The sequence below is a fragment of the Naegleria fowleri genome (assembly GCF_008403515.1).
Source record: "Naegleria fowleri strain ATCC 30894 chromosome Unknown tig1, whole genome shotgun sequence".
In the NCBI taxonomy this organism is placed as follows: Eukaryota; Heterolobosea; class Eutetramitea; order Acrasida; family Naegleriidae; genus Naegleria; species Naegleria fowleri.
Genome location: NW_025407933.1, coordinates 224,457 through 239,589, shown reverse-complemented (window position 1 = coordinate 239,589; position 15,133 = coordinate 224,457). Strand labels below are relative to the sequence as shown.

The following is a 15,133-nucleotide window of genomic DNA, read 5'->3' as shown; positions in this document are numbered from 1 at the left end:
AAATGAAGATCAATGATTTTGTTTTAGCCTCACCTCCCAACAGCAACAAATCACTCCACGCAGCTGCTCTTGCATCGGAGTCATCATCAATTTCTTCATCATCATCCACAAATGAAGCAGAACAAAACATACCAGATCAAGTAAACACCGCAACCGATTATGTACAATCATCGGGAAGTCTTCAACATTATTTATTCTTGTCCAATCCGATCTGCAACATTCAACTGAATAATATTCCTGATAATTTTGGTGGAGTATCTGCTTCATTCACAACAGAAGACAATCGATTATCATTCAATGAAACCAATCGTGAAGTAGCAATTTTTAATAGCAAAAAATTTATGTTAATTCCTCTTGTGAGAGGTGAAACTATTGCAAAAAGGTGAGCATTTCAAAATTCACAATCATCTTACCTTGTTGTCACAGACTTCCATCTCTTGTAGATCTGAAAGGAATTGTGCCCAGTGCTGCCAAGGCTTCAATCAAGAGAACATTTATTGCGGTTCAATATGATTCTAGACGTTTGGTTGTGTTTTCAGTTGTTTCATCTGATGTGTCAAAACCACAGAGCTCAGAGTATTTTACCCATTATGACCTAATGGAGAAGAAAACGCGGCCAAATGTAATTTTAAATTTTTTTTGGGTTACTGATAATTGCTTATTGGTGGTTTCTTCCTATTCAATCGATATCATATGGGTATGTAGATGTTCATTTCTCAGTTTAATTTCTAATTTCTAAAAAGGTCAAAGAATATCACAAGCCTGTCAAAATTTTGAAAACAGTCAACGAGAATGTCAGATTTTGCAAATTTTCAGTAAGTGTACTTTATTTCGTTTCATATGTGGCAATACCAAATGTCACAGCCAAATGATAATTTATTAGTAGTGGCTATTGAGGGCAAGAATACTGGCCTTTATCCATATATTGTTACATTAAATGGGCAGCTCAACAAACTTCCAAAGGTGGAATTACCTGAATCCAAAGATCAACCTCTTCAAGAAAATGAGACATTCCTCGTATCCATGTAAGTATCAAATCCTTATCATGTCAACTTGATTCAATCAATTACAGGTATGGTCGGTGTTGTCTTGTGTGTGTCTCTTCTGCAAACTATGAGATACATATTTACAAGTACAAATCTCAAAACACTCAAGCATTTGTCAAACAACGTATATTTAACATCTTTTCTGGGTCAAATATTGCTGTCAATGTGGTTGACTCTCTTTTGATTGTGCACAACTTGGACGAGAAGTCCTCAGTTGCTTATGACGTCTTCACAAAACAAGACTCTCCCATTTCTCCCCCACTTTCCATTTCCCCTCATTCTTTACCAAAATCTTTGTTAGGTGATTCTGTGGAAAATGCTTGTGAAAGATTGTGTAAGTTTTTACAATTATTTGAATCTTGTTCATGTTAAAACTCTCACAGACAAGGCACAATCTTGGACATATTGGCTTCCCAATTACATTTATGATAAGGAGCTTGGTTTCATTTTTGAACTCAAACTATCCATCTCTCACATGCCAATTAATATTCGAAACCGCAAAGATGCAATCAAATTCTTATTCAGGCGTGTTAATAGCAAACCCATTTTGATAAATGCTCTAAGACAAGTGATTGAATCAAAGAACGAGGATATCAAGAATGTGTCGGAAATTTTAGAGTTGGTCAACAAGTACTATTGGAATCAATTGGTGAAATTGGAAACCGAGAAGCAAGAAAAATTCTCTGAAAGACTTAAGAAGATTGCATCAAATAACAAAACTAAGATTGACTTGATTGACATTAATGTTCTTGCAGAAATCGAGGAAGAAGAGCAAACACAAGAAGCCACTGCATCTTCGTACCCAATTGTTGAACAATCCGACATGTACAAGTATATATTTTTACCTATTGATGAATGCGGATCAATGTCTTCTATGGAATTAGTGACTGTCATTATTGAGTACATTAGAGGTCTAAAAAAGGGCAACATTCCAGTACACTATTTTATTCAAAAACTCTTGATAGAGCTTTTAGTCAAATCGAATAACTATTCAATGCTACATCAATTGGTTCAATTTAAGGTGATTGGAGATAGCAAACTAACAGCACTACAAATGCTTCATATTTCTGAAAAATACAAGCCAGCCTATGAAATTTCTTTGGACATGTTGAAGCGATTAGGAGAATTTGATTTATTGTGTGAAATTTTACTTTCTAGAAGAGATATCAAGCGAGCTCTCGACTTGATGTTGGAACAATGCGAAATGCACTCTTTCAAAATTCCATACAATAGACTTTTTGAAACAGGTACGTTTTTTTGACAAGCAACCAAATCTGAAGCTAAATCCAACAGCCCTCACCTTAAATGAGCCAACTTTATTCTACAACACTTACGAAATACTGCAGAGAATTAATTTGAAACAACGAAAGAGCCCAAATTTTATTGTTGAGGATAAATGCAAAGAATACGAAGAATTATTCCAAAAGCAATTTGTGATTCGAAATTAATGAGCGAGTGAATCCTTATTTAAGAATAAATAAATATTTATTTAAATAATACATTTCGATGTAAATTAGTCCATCATTATTGAGACAATGACTATTCTAATCTAAGAATACGTTTTTTTTTTGAATAAAGGCCCCAAGAATACGTATGAACAGTGAACATTTAAAATACAGACAATTATTTATTTAGCCTTTCTTTGTCTGATTATCTCATCAATTTTTTCTCTCTTCATATCAATTTGTTTTTGTCTCATCACAATTCTGCCCTTCTCGTAATGTTCATCGTCGCATCTTCTCAAATTGTAGGTCCATCCAAACAAACTCAAAGTGTAAATAATCCACTTTCCAGGATCATAATGGTACCATCTCACACCATTTCTGTAGTCATAAGCAAAAGTGCTATGAGGTGGAGAAAATTGTCAATTACTTTCAAGTCAGTATCAATGAATGATGAAAAATACTTACTGATGGAAATTGTGATATCCTTCTCCAAATGTCAACAAGCTGACAATATAACTATCACGAGCAGTGTGGTCATCATTGAAGGTGGCGTCTCCCCATGTGTGAGCCAGAGAGTTGATAAAGAAAGTGCAATGTTGTAGCCAAGTCTTTGAAAGTACTCCTCTGTTTAGGATTTCATACAGAACAATGAGAATTGAAAATTATTAGATGAAATGTCAATAATAATGCTTACCCAATCCAAAAACCTCCCATCCAATCACCCCATGCAAATCCAGCAATTATGGTTGGAACAATATATCCAGTTAAAATAGCAAACCAAAGATAATACTTGTGTTGGAATACACACATTGGATCACTTGTCAAATCCGGAACGTTTGAATAATCCACAGGACGAGTCTTCATCAACCATCCCATATGAGCATAAAAGAAACTCTTCTTAATATTGTATGGGTCCTTGTCAGTGTCAATATATTTATGCTAATCCAACATCGAATTTATTGACACGTATGGATAATGATTCAATAGAGACAACAACAAATGTTAAAGTATCACATTAATAAAACAACAATCACTTACATGACGTCTATGATCGCTACTCCACTGAATGGCACTTCCTTGAAAACTTGCTGCACCAATAATTAAAATCAATAAACGAACAGGCCATACTGCTTCGCATGAAAGATGGGCAAAGAAAGGATGATAACCTGTGGAGATACCAATACCTGCTGAGTATTGTCCAATCCAAGCCAATAAGTAAGTTTTCCAATTGAAAGGACATGCAAGAATGCCATAGATAGAACCAACAATGGATCCAATCAAGTAAATAGAAATCAAATAATCAATATTACGTAAATCCAAATAATCCACCAATTCAGAATATGTCACAGGATGAGTCGAATTTCCTCCCTTAAGTGACAAAATAGAAAAGAAATCAGAGAAGGTTCCATGACGAGCAACTTGAGTAAGATTGAGAGTTTTAGCTGTTGATTGTCCTTGTTTGTTAGGCGTGGAGAGCTTTTCTTCCAATAAAGCTCTTGCACTGGCCCAATGATAGAATGGAATGGAATTGGATAACTTGGCAAGAAGAGAGAAGGATGGTTCAGAATCGATCTTTGACTCAGTGTTTGATATGTCATGGAATTGCTGATACCATTTGATCGAAATTTTGTAATGACTCAATGAGTAATGAGTGAGAAATTCCAACACAGTGGAAGGAAGTGAAAGGAGAGCCTTTGTTGCACTAGTTGCTGTTTTCTGTTGTTGTTGTTGTTGTTGTTGTTCATTCTTTCCATCCTTGCTCTCCAAAGGAATTCTTTCATTCATTTTCATAAGAATGGAATTAATCAAGTGGAAGGCAGTCAAGGGAGCCAAGTAAAACTTGATGAGACCCCAAACACCCACCCAACAAATCAACATGTATACAGCACCAATACCAAACACATAGAGAACAATGGAATTCAACACAATACTAGTGCTTGCCATTGGGAAGTGGATATGAGTGGTCAAGCATTCCCATACGGAAGAGAAGAACCAGAATGGACTCTTAACAATACGCAACAAGGCAGAAAACATAAAGTAGACCTCCTCCTCATTAGGGTTGTCGCTCTCTTGTTGAGATGCATTTTCCTTGTTTTCAGAGGTAAATTTACCACCATTGTGTTCCTGACTTCTCCAAACAGCATTCTTCAAAGACTTGACATTTTCAAAAGGATATAACAAGGGTAACATGCAAATGAACCCTAACAAGTCATTCATCCATTCTGGAATGGTACCTAAATTGAAAAATTGCTTGGTGGAACATCCATAAGCGACAGCAATTAAACGACAGGCACAGAATCCCAAAAAAAGCCAAGCGAGAGGCATCAACAAGTACCAATAGGAAGATTCATCAAACTTGACAACACTCACAACACCCCAAATAATAAGTCCAAGAGTAACAACGAGTTGAAAAAAGGCCTTGGAATTGGATGGTTCAAAAAGCTTTTTGCTTGAGAGGAGGTTTTCAAAGTCTTCAAACGTCCAGTCAAGCTTTGACTTGATTCCAGTTGCATCAGAAGTTATGCTTGTATCGTGAGTAGACATTTTTTACAAAAGGATGACACAATTCATTATTGAACCTTTGGCTTTGATTCTCTTCATACTATATCCGTTTAATGTGCGAACAATTATTGCACATTAAACATCTTTGAAGAATCAATTCACGTCACGAGGCAGCGGATTGACTGACAAACTTTTGGAAATTTTTACAAATTCTATCTGGCACCACATTAAAAGCCGAAACAATTCAGTCAATATTTGAATTTCCTCAACAAGAAAAGAGACCATTCAAAGATGATTAATTTCTGCCAATTCCATTCTCCATCTCTGCAACTTTTGTTCATCCAATATATTTCTCTTTGTCAAGTGCACATTTTCCACACTACGTTCAAGTATCTTTTCAATGAGAGTACATTTTCGAAGATCATCCTTCTTCTTTTGTTCAATCTTTCGAAGCCTCTCCTGAATTTTCTCTTCTTTTCGTATTTGTTTTTCTGTTTGCTTTGCTTGTGCTTCCAAGTCAACCTTGAACGGAGAAGAAGTCATCTTTTTCTTCCATTCTTTGATTTTTTGTTTTTTAAACATTTCAGATTGGGCAATTTCTTGTTCTCGTGACATTTCCAACTCCTCTTTGTAAAGCATTCTTTGGACCTCTCTGAACTCATTAAGTTTTAAAGACTTTTTTCTCTCTAATTCTTTTTTAGCCCTTTTTTGTACCTCCCTTATTTCTTTTATTTCTTCTTTTTCAAAACTTGGAGTGTTTGCTTTTGTCGGCACAACATGTACCGGTGGAAGTGACGACAATGAAACTGAAGGCATGGATTTTCTTCGTTGTGACTCCCGTTTTCTGAAGAAATTGTATCAATACACGATAATTTATGCTCAATAACCAGAGATTCAATCAACTTACTTTTCAAGAATAAAGCTTCTTGCAGATTTTGCGATCGGGCTATGTGGCAACCGTTCTGTTGGAGGAGCTATCTCGATTTGTTTCATAAGAGAGGCCAGGGTCCTCGGAGAATTGAGCTTGAGCTTCATATAATTGCTGTTCATAAGATATTCGGTTGACGGTGAAAGAGCTGGATCCCTTAATAGCAACCCTGTTCTCAGTAATATGTCACTGTTGTCCCAATGTGTTCCTTCTTGAGGTAATGTGTCATCCGATTTATAAGTATCAACACTTTCTAGGTCATGTTCTTGTTCAATACAGCTGATCATCTGATCATACGATGCTTGACCATAGATTGGACTGCTTGGTAACATGATGTCTTCGAATGAGGAGTCAGTATTTACATTACAAGCGTTGTTCGGAGTATAAAAGGTCTCTTCGAGCGATGTGTTGTTTGAGATTATTGCTTCATTACATGAACAATTATTATCCTTAGTATGTAACGAAGATGAGTGCCTAGAATTTGCAAAAGATCTTTCCAAATTTCCTTTGAGAGCTGCTTTTGCCTCTTTCCATGATATTTGAAGGTTATTAAAGCTCTTCCTTCTTCCTGATGATGAATTAATGATACAATCTTTTGGGGATGTTATTGTTTTAGGAGTTTTTGATGATACTAAAGTGGATGTAGAATTCTTAGAAATGCATCCATCAGTGTGAATACATCCTGAGGAAATATCAGTAGAGATGTTGGAATGTGATTGAGTTAATGAGGATCGTCTCGTTGTTGTTATGGTTGTGGAGTAATGTCGAAACGAGTTTGACCTATTGGATGAAGAAGAGTGCTTTGGAAGAGTTGATAATGGACTTTTTGGTGATGTTGAAGAGACTTTCACCTCTCTGCTTGTTGGTGATTGTTTCTCAGATTTGGGTTTTATCATATCAGAAGAGTGCATGTGATGTGGATTGTTGCTGCACGTGGCTTCTTGCTTTGGAGCGGTGGATGTGGTTGCCGAGGTTTGGGTCGCTTTTTCTGGCTCGGACTCCACCTTAGAAGCACCTCCAAGATTATGAAGAGGCCTCATATCATCATCATCATTCACAATTGTATTTGAAAATCCCCTCATGATCAGTTCCTTTTCATCTGCTCTCATTAAGCACATTTCTGAATTAGGGCTAGCCAGCTCCTCATCCACTCTCCAGCAACCATCCCGATTTTTCGTTTTTTCTTTCATTTCAAATGAATATTACTATCAATCTATTATATGAATACACCAATGAACCAAAGTATGGAGTGGAGTTGAATACAATTCAAATCTCAATGAGGATACTGTTCAAATGAAATCTCTCTTTGTGGTGATGATGATGCTAATGCTGGCCTCCAAAATAACTTCCATAATTTTTTTAATAATGAAATATTCTTCGTAAGAGTCCATCTATCTCTTGAGACTACCGGCCAGTCATCATCATCCATTCTTTCTTTGAAAATCCAATCTCTCTCGCGTGATGATGATCATTCTGCTGTGGTCCATTCACCAAAGACAACTCTGAGGCTCATTCACTAAAAAATTGAACAAAAAAAATGTTTCTTCAAAAAGTTTCTCGACAACAGACTCATCTCGAGTTGGATGAAACTCGTGCACTCCGAAACTACACGCTGCAAAATGAACACTATGTGATGAAAAACTTCTCCGAATTTACACCCGTTGATATTAAAAATTATGGATTAGCCACTCATTTGGAGTTTCACCCGAGCAAGAATAGACAATTTCTCATTACTCATAAGAATGCTGTACAAATTATTGATGATGAATATAAAAAGATTATTAGATATACTAAATTTCAGAGAGAATCGCAAGTATATAGTGCTAGTTATAGACCCGGAGATGGTTTGTTGTTTGCTGTGGGTACCAATAGTGGTGTAGTGAAATTATTTCAATCCTATGATAAAGAACTGACAGCAAATCGATTGAATCAACCTTTGAAAATTATATTTACTCAGAGTAGAGGACAAGATTCCAATAACATGTCCATTCAAGTGACGAGATTTCTTTCAAATCAACACTCGGACACAGTCATGACAGGAAGTGATGATGGCATTTGTAGACTTTTCAATATTTTGAGTGGAAAGAAGACAAGAGAATTCTCAAAACACTCCGATTATATTCGAGCTGGATGCATTTTCACTCCGAATGGTATTGATGGAGGAGACCTTTCTTCTTCTCCTGATTTGTTTGCCACTGGTGCCTATGATCACTTGATTAAGGTTTGGGACGTGAGAGAGTCAGATCAGAGCGCTTGTGTCATGCAATTCGATCACGGAGCTCCAGTTGAATGTATTGTCAAGCACCCAACTGCTCCAATACTGTACAGTTGTGGAAGCAATTACTTTAAAGTTTGGGATTTATTGCAACGAAAAGAAATGATGACCATGCATGGATCTCATCAAAAAACTATTACGAGCATGTCACTTGCGAGCGGAGGAGGAAATTATTTAATGACGAGTGGATTGGATCATTTAACGTGCTTCTTTAAGATCGATGAAAACTATAATCAGGTTCATAATATTTCATTTGACGGCCCAATTTTATCATCTGCTATTTCTAAGGACGAACGACAAATCGTTTTGGGATTGATGGGTCCATCTAGAGTTTTAAAGTCACAGAGAATTGATCGAAAAGTACTCAGAGCCGATATGTACAGAGAGGAAATGACCAAGGAGAATTACAAGAATTTTGTCAATAGTGCACTCTTGAATCAAATCTTCCAAATGCAGGATGAAATTTTCCTACCTGGAAAGCGCTCCGTTAACTTGTTACACTTCAAGTCACAATTATCGAAATATAATTACAAGCTTGCGCTGCAACGAGCGGTCACCAAGTTTAAGGATCAACCAGTCATTGTCATGAGCTTGACTGCTGAACTTGAAGTTAGGAATGAAGTACTGAATGCAATTAACACCATGGATGAAGCAAAACTCTCTGGTCTTCTCCAATTTATCATACAGTACATTAGAGATCCAAGATTTACTCCTGTTTTAGTTCCTTTCACTCAGACTGTTCTCAAACATTATGGCCAAGTTATTGGATTGAGCGAAACAGTTGACACATTATTAAGAACTCTCAGAAAGAAGATCAATCAAGAAATTCAAACACAGGAAAGATTGTGCCAACTGAAAGGTGTCCTCGATTTATTAATGCTGACTAACTTGAATTATCAGAGCGAAATTACTTCAAAACAACAATCTTCATCTTCCACCTCAGTTTAATAAAGTGTCACACTCTTCCTCTCTTATAATTTTTGCAGTTCTGATTCACATCATGAAATACCTGGGAGTATATTATTGGGGTCACATTGAGGAAAGACAATTCAATATATTTAAAATGGGATAAAATGAAGCTGGTGTTGTAACCTTGCAAATACCCATGTGACAAACTCCACAATCTTTAGGGAAATTCATAAACTCATTAGATGTGCTGAACCAGAATCGAATCCGTACCCACTAACACATTTTCGAATGAAATCTTCACGGCAAAAGATATTACAACTGAACTGTAAGACATCTTTCGGAAGATTTGAAGTTGGATTTCAGCTTGCAGGGTACAGTCGAACCAAGTGGGATGCAGTCTATTGTTAACAATATGTTTTTATTAATAAATTTAAGCAGTCTCTGCTTTTTGCGTAAGAGCCACAAGCTTGTTTTGATACCACAATTGCAATGAACCTCTTGAGCTAATGTGCTTGGCGTGGACACCCTTTGAGATGATTTCCTTGTTGGCTTGGAGCTTGGCAACTTGCTCTGGTGTGTAATCAGTGAAACCATACTTTCTAGAGACGAGGACCTTTTGTCTACCTGGGAACTTGAACTTGGCTCTTCTCAAAGCTTCACAAGCAGTCTTGACGAAAGCATCCTTGGTTCTGATGGAGATGAGGATTTGACCAATTTCGACTCTGGCAGTGGTACCCAATGGCTTACCGAAAGCACCTCTCATACCAGTTTGGAGACGATCCGCACCGGCACATGACAACATCTTGTTAATTCTGAGCACGTGATATGGGTGAACTCTAATTCTCAAGTGGAAGTTGTCCTTGTTGGCATACTTCAACATGTACTTGTTAGCAGCAATACGAGCAGCTTCGAGAGCTTCGTTGGTGATTTGTTCCTTTTCGTCAGAAACAAGGTGAACGCAGCTACCGAAGAGAGTGTAGTCAGCCTTCTTTCTACCGGCGTCGTAAATTCTAATCTTTGGATCAGGGACACCTCTACAGAAGCGAGACTTGATGTATGGCTTACCCTTTTGCCATCTGTAACATCTTGCTGGACGTCTACCCATCTTTATCTACGAGAATGGAATACGTGATGTAAAATGTGGAGAGTTATATAGAATAGTTGCATAGGTAAACAGTGTCGATTTCAGGTATAGAATTGTTATTATTAGTGATTCAATTATTCTAGAAGTGTGAGTGATACATACTCGTTGTTTTGACTTATTTTTTTTTCAACAAGTTTTTTAAAAATTTTTGGTCAACTTGGTTGTGTTTTTTACAATGAGTGAAAAATGTCGATTCAGCTCTCCCGTTTATAAATAATGCAAAAGAACGGAATAACGATCGAATTATGCGTACGTCTTCACTATCTCTCTCGTGAATGAGATGGAAAAGTTACATTTTGGTGTGGATGCTTGTCATGCACAGATTGAAGGTCACAAATAGCTTTGCAACATTTTTTCGGCCTTAGATCTCAAAGCATCCATGTCTGTTTGGGTTGGGTTGGTTGAATACGAAACTAAATTATTCAAGCTCAAAAAAGTGCAAAATTCTCAACAGAGATTGCTGTTCCGTGTTGTTGTTTTGCACACTCTTAGGCGAAGCACACGTGATCTTGTTCTATCAGCTATTCATAGTCCTCATGAAGCGCTCGGACAATGTAGGTAAGTCAATATTTGAATAATTGTTTGGTTCATCATCTAAAGTCTCTCTCTTTCTCTTTTCCGCGGTTCCAATGTTCTGACAGGAATTGCCTTTGGTGTTGTTGTGGGTCGTGGAAATTTTTTTATCTTCAACAATATCTGCAACTAAATTGAATAGCCCAGCCAATGATGAGAACAGAGTTTCAATCTCACATATTGATAAACCTCCTTTCATTCTCCTTAAAAGTTTTACAACAAATCAATACCTTCAAAGCCCTTCACCAACTCCTTTACAATTTCACCGCTCGATACCGGTTTGCATCCACTTGCATTTTGTCCAGACCATATGGGAGAGAAATCACTGCTTCCCATCGACTCTGCTTTTGCTCGAAGGGCAGTGAGGAAGTGAGAGGCTCTTGGAAATGCTGGAACCTCGTCAGACAGAGGACCCATTTCTCGGACCACTCGGTTCACAATGCCACGAGCTGGTTTTCCAGTGAGTACATTCTGAATGACTGTATGTGTGCTGTATGGATGGTTTTTGTAATCGTCGAGTGCTTCTCGGTGAACCTTTGAAGTTGTTGCTTCGTGACACAACATGAAGGCAGTTCCAACCTGAACACCAGAGGCACCCAATTTCATGGCAGCTGCTACTGTTGCGGCATCTACAATACCACCTGTAGCAATTACAGGAACCTTAACAGATTTCACAATTTGAGGCAATAATGCAAAGAGTCCCATTTGAGTCGAAACGTCGCTGGTTTTAAACATGCCACGATGACCTCCAGCCTCACTACCTTGTGCAATAATGGCGTCGACGCCTTGTGATTCAAGCCAAAGTGCTTCTTCCACCGTTGTAGCTGAGGAAATAATTTTTGAATTCCATCTTCTCACTCGGCTTAATAACTCTGGGGGCGGCAAACCAAAATGAAAGCTTACAATGGGAGGTTTAAATTCATCCAAAATGTCTGCGATTTGTTCATTGAATGGTGTTCGATTGGGTCCTATAACGACCGATTTTTCATCGTTGTGTTTAATTTGAAATTCATTGTAATACTTGGATTCAAGCTTTCTTCTCCACTTCTCTTCCTTTTCCCAATCAGGTGTTGGTTCTTGATGACAGAAAAAGTTGACGTTGTATGGCTTTGAACATGATTTTGTAATGGTTGTAATTTCATTCCGAGTCTCCTCTGGAGTAAGCATGGCACAAGGCAACGATCCTAACGCTCCCGATTCAGAAACTGCAATGGCCATGGCACTCTTTTGAATTCCAGCCATTGGAGCCTGAATGAGAGGATACTGTATTCCGAAAAGTTTTGAAATGAGAGTGGTGGTAATGGATCTTTGGGGCATGATGGTAAAGTCTGAAAATTCTGAAGACAATAAATATTTTTTATTATTTGCGTGCATGATAAGTACGGACGTATTAGTGTGATTGATTCCACCATCTTTTGAATTTTCAATTATTATTATTACTTGTTCTGGCGTGATATAAATATCGAGGAGGCATCAAGGAACACAATGTTCAATTCAAATGTGGAAATGTTGTATCTACATGTCCGTTTTGTTATTGAAGCAACAAAAAAAATGTTGAACAAGAGAAAACGTGGTGGCCCCAACGAAGGAGGTCATAATGACGATGATGATCACAGCAGCAGTGATGAAGAGAATTTTGAACGTGATTCCAAACAATCAATCCGTTCAAGCCATTACGATCGTCGGGAACAATCCAGTGATGAAAGTAGTTCGAGCAGGAACAGCTATCATGATGATGAAGAGAGTGATCAAGACGAGGAAGAAGAAGAAATCAATCAGCTTTTGGTACAGCAAGTGGCCGGAACCTTAATGAATGATTTTCGGCAGTTTAATGCAAATTTGATGAATCATTTTCATATGCTGAGAGAGAACATTCTGGGAAATGATCTTACAATGGACTTCCTTTGCTTCTCTGAATCAGTTAAAATTGCAAAAGAAGAAGACTTGAATTTTAGAATTGCACAAAGAATTGAACACTCTCTTGATTTTCTCAAAGTTTGTGCTCTCTCAGCACGTCACCCTCCAGTACAAGTCAGTGAATCACTATCAAACATAATACATGGTGGAGATTCATTGGAAACCTGTAAATCTAGGCTCTCATACACTGAGTTAGAAATGATTAGTGATTTTTTGGAATCGGACGACCTTGATGTGAAACTATTGGTAGTTTGCACCAAACAAGATTTTATGAACCAAACACCAATTTGTCAACTTGCAATTTTTGTTTTGAAGATTGCAAAGATATTTGACGGAGAAATTGTTTCCGAGAAGTTTTTGAATTCCTATATTAACACAGCATTGCCTGTACCAGCGCTTCTTGACGATGAGGAAACTCTTATTGCTTGGCCTCTATTTGAGAATGAACAGGTACGTACGTTTTGATGTTTGGTTGTTTTTGAGATCATTTATTCAATATCATATGATGCAGGTCTTACTCCTTTATGGAAGTGAAGAATCGAGAACTGAAATGATTCAACTATTTTCTGAAAGAAAAGTAACAGTCATTGATGACATTGATCAAGTGGTACTTTCTAGATGTATTGTAGTCGTGAGCGAAGATTTTATGATCATGAAGAAGCCATCTCAACTATCGACGAATGAAAAGTCCATTCTCGAGTTTTTAACTCAAACCGACTGTGTATTTTTCAAACACGTGAAGTATTGTTTTGAGCACTGTATGAATCTGAAAAGAACAATGTTTGATGAGTGCTCCGTGTTGCTAAAACAAAATAATTATTTGTCTGGCTTGTTAGAGTTCCCACTGTATCAACATCGACGAAGAAGAAGACACCTTTTGGATGAAAATCAAATACAGTCGTTTAAGGAGGCCCAAACGCTGCTTCCAGATATCAAAGAGCAGACTTCTCTAACACGATTCCTACCTAATGAGATTATTTATCACATTTTACGATTTTTACAAGTTCAAGAGCTACTAGAGTTCAGACTTGTCAACAATCTTGCCAATGTCATGTGTTTGCAGAATTTCATATGGAAAGACGTGTGTGTAAATACCTGCAAGCAGTATCCCTTTTTTTCTTCCATGAACATTGATGCATATCATTTGCCCTATATCGTTGTTTATAGAAATTATATTCGTCCCCTCATCAAGGATTTTTCTTTATTCAAAACCTTATGTCACATTGAAGATCCATCCAAATCGAGTTTAATCTCAAAAGAAAGATTTTTACCATTACTAACACCAACATTATTCATCGATACGAGTTTTTGCCCTGATGCAGAGATTCCCATTGGTTCTTCAAAGATGGCAGGAAAAGCTGACTTACCTACAGCATCTGATGGAAAAGAAATTCGGGAACTTGTAGACAAAATTTCCAGAATGGGATTAATATTACAATTGAATTTGGATGAATGTGGACATGAAATTTTTGGTCTCTCCTACCACACCACTAGTAATATTTTGAAGAATATCTTCCCAAAGAGCGGAATTCTTTACTTCTTTTGTCACACGAATGTTGAATCTCCACATGGTTTCATTTTGCATTATCAAGGTCCTAAACACAAACTAAAAAGATATGAAAATGGAAGAGAGAAGAATGCATTTCGTATTAAATTTTATGAAGCACTCTCTCTTCCCGCTGCCTCTGATGCCTACTTTTCGAATGACTACAAAAAGTATGGTGCTGCAATTCGAGGAGTCGATGAAGACGATCTATTTGATGTGTTAACACAACATATTCATGCGCCATTTTCACAAGGGGAACCCCACGCACTATTTGGATGTCTACCTTTTGTCACAAAAGATGAATGGATCAGAGAAGAGGAAGACCTTCCTCTTAGTGATGAAGAGGATGAGGTTGATGAAATCTATGACAAATTCCTCGATATGAATAAGATTCTTGTACCCATTCTGAAACTCTCTTCAGATTGCAAGATTGAAGAAGATCAAATATTCCGCAGAGTGTTTGATCATGTTGCTCCCGTTCAAGACTTTTTGGTTTCAGGAGATGCCATCTCATTTAGTATCGATAAAGATTGCAAGTGGGAGTTGTGGAAGAGTTTTGAAGATGGGTCGTGTATTCGACAATTACCATGTTTTGTGGATGATTTGTTTGAGGAGATCAGTGAACCCTTACATCAAAAGTACAATAAGAAAGTACAATCACTCTTCTTTAAACCTGGGACTCTTCAATAAGTAGTATGATAGATTTGGAGAGCAAACTTGCAAGGTGAATGATCATTATGCATTTTCAATTAATATTAATCGAAAAAGAGTTATTTAGAATGTTACGACTTTATTTACAATGAAAAATTGAAATGACTCGTTTCTAGAAACGAGTAGCCAAGAATCTT

At 37.3% G+C, this 15,133-nt stretch overlaps 6 protein-coding genes across 6 annotated transcripts; 3 read left to right on the top strand and 3 right to left on the bottom strand.

Moving 5' to 3' along the window:
• Positions 1-2: 2 nt before the first annotated feature.
• On the top strand, positions 3-2,494 carry FDP41_000103 (uncharacterized protein; the record flags this gene model as incomplete). Its single annotated transcript, XM_044700582.1, has 7 exons — positions 3-382; positions 427-697; positions 744-815; positions 865-1,025; positions 1,073-1,380; positions 1,430-2,293; positions 2,340-2,494. 7 exons carry the CDS (start codon positions 3-5, stop codon positions 2,492-2,494), a joined length of 2,211 nt encoding a protein of 736 aa, XP_044569777.1.
• Positions 2,495-2,673: 179 nt separating this feature from the next.
• On the bottom strand, positions 2,674-5,035 carry FDP41_000102 (uncharacterized protein; the record flags this gene model as incomplete). The annotated part of the gene is made up of 4 exons (XM_044700471.1): positions 2,674-2,890; positions 2,957-3,115; positions 3,186-3,430; positions 3,530-5,035. The coding sequence occupies 4 exons, from the start codon at positions 5,033-5,035 to the stop codon at positions 2,674-2,676; spliced, it is 2,127 nt and encodes a 708-aa protein (XP_044569776.1).
• A 243-nt stretch (positions 5,036-5,278) lies between these two features.
• FDP41_000101 (uncharacterized protein) lies at positions 5,279-7,111 on the bottom strand (the record flags this gene model as incomplete). The annotated part of the gene is made up of 2 exons (XM_044700361.1): positions 5,279-5,837; positions 5,901-7,111. 2 exons carry the CDS (start codon positions 7,109-7,111, stop codon positions 5,279-5,281), a joined length of 1,770 nt encoding a protein of 589 aa, XP_044569775.1.
• A 347-nt stretch (positions 7,112-7,458) lies between these two features.
• On the top strand, positions 7,459-9,144 carry FDP41_000100 (uncharacterized protein; the record flags this gene model as incomplete). The annotated part of the gene is made up of 1 exon (XM_044700250.1): positions 7,459-9,144. The coding sequence occupies one exon, from the start codon at positions 7,459-7,461 to the stop codon at positions 9,142-9,144; it is 1,686 nt and encodes a 561-aa protein (XP_044569774.1).
• Positions 9,145-9,535: 391 nt separating this feature from the next.
• Positions 9,536-12,196, bottom strand: FDP41_000099 (uncharacterized protein; the record flags this gene model as incomplete). The annotated part of the gene is made up of 3 exons (XM_044713907.1): positions 9,536-10,216; positions 10,352-10,363; positions 11,099-12,196. The coding sequence occupies 3 exons, from the start codon at positions 12,194-12,196 to the stop codon at positions 9,536-9,538; spliced, it is 1,791 nt and encodes a 596-aa protein (XP_044569773.1).
• A 177-nt stretch (positions 12,197-12,373) lies between these two features.
• Positions 12,374-14,975, top strand: FDP41_000098 (uncharacterized protein; the record flags this gene model as incomplete). The annotated part of the gene is made up of 2 exons (XM_044713796.1): positions 12,374-13,189; positions 13,251-14,975. 2 exons carry the CDS (start codon positions 12,374-12,376, stop codon positions 14,973-14,975), a joined length of 2,541 nt encoding a protein of 846 aa, XP_044569772.1.
• Between the last annotated feature and the right edge of the window lie 158 nt (positions 14,976-15,133).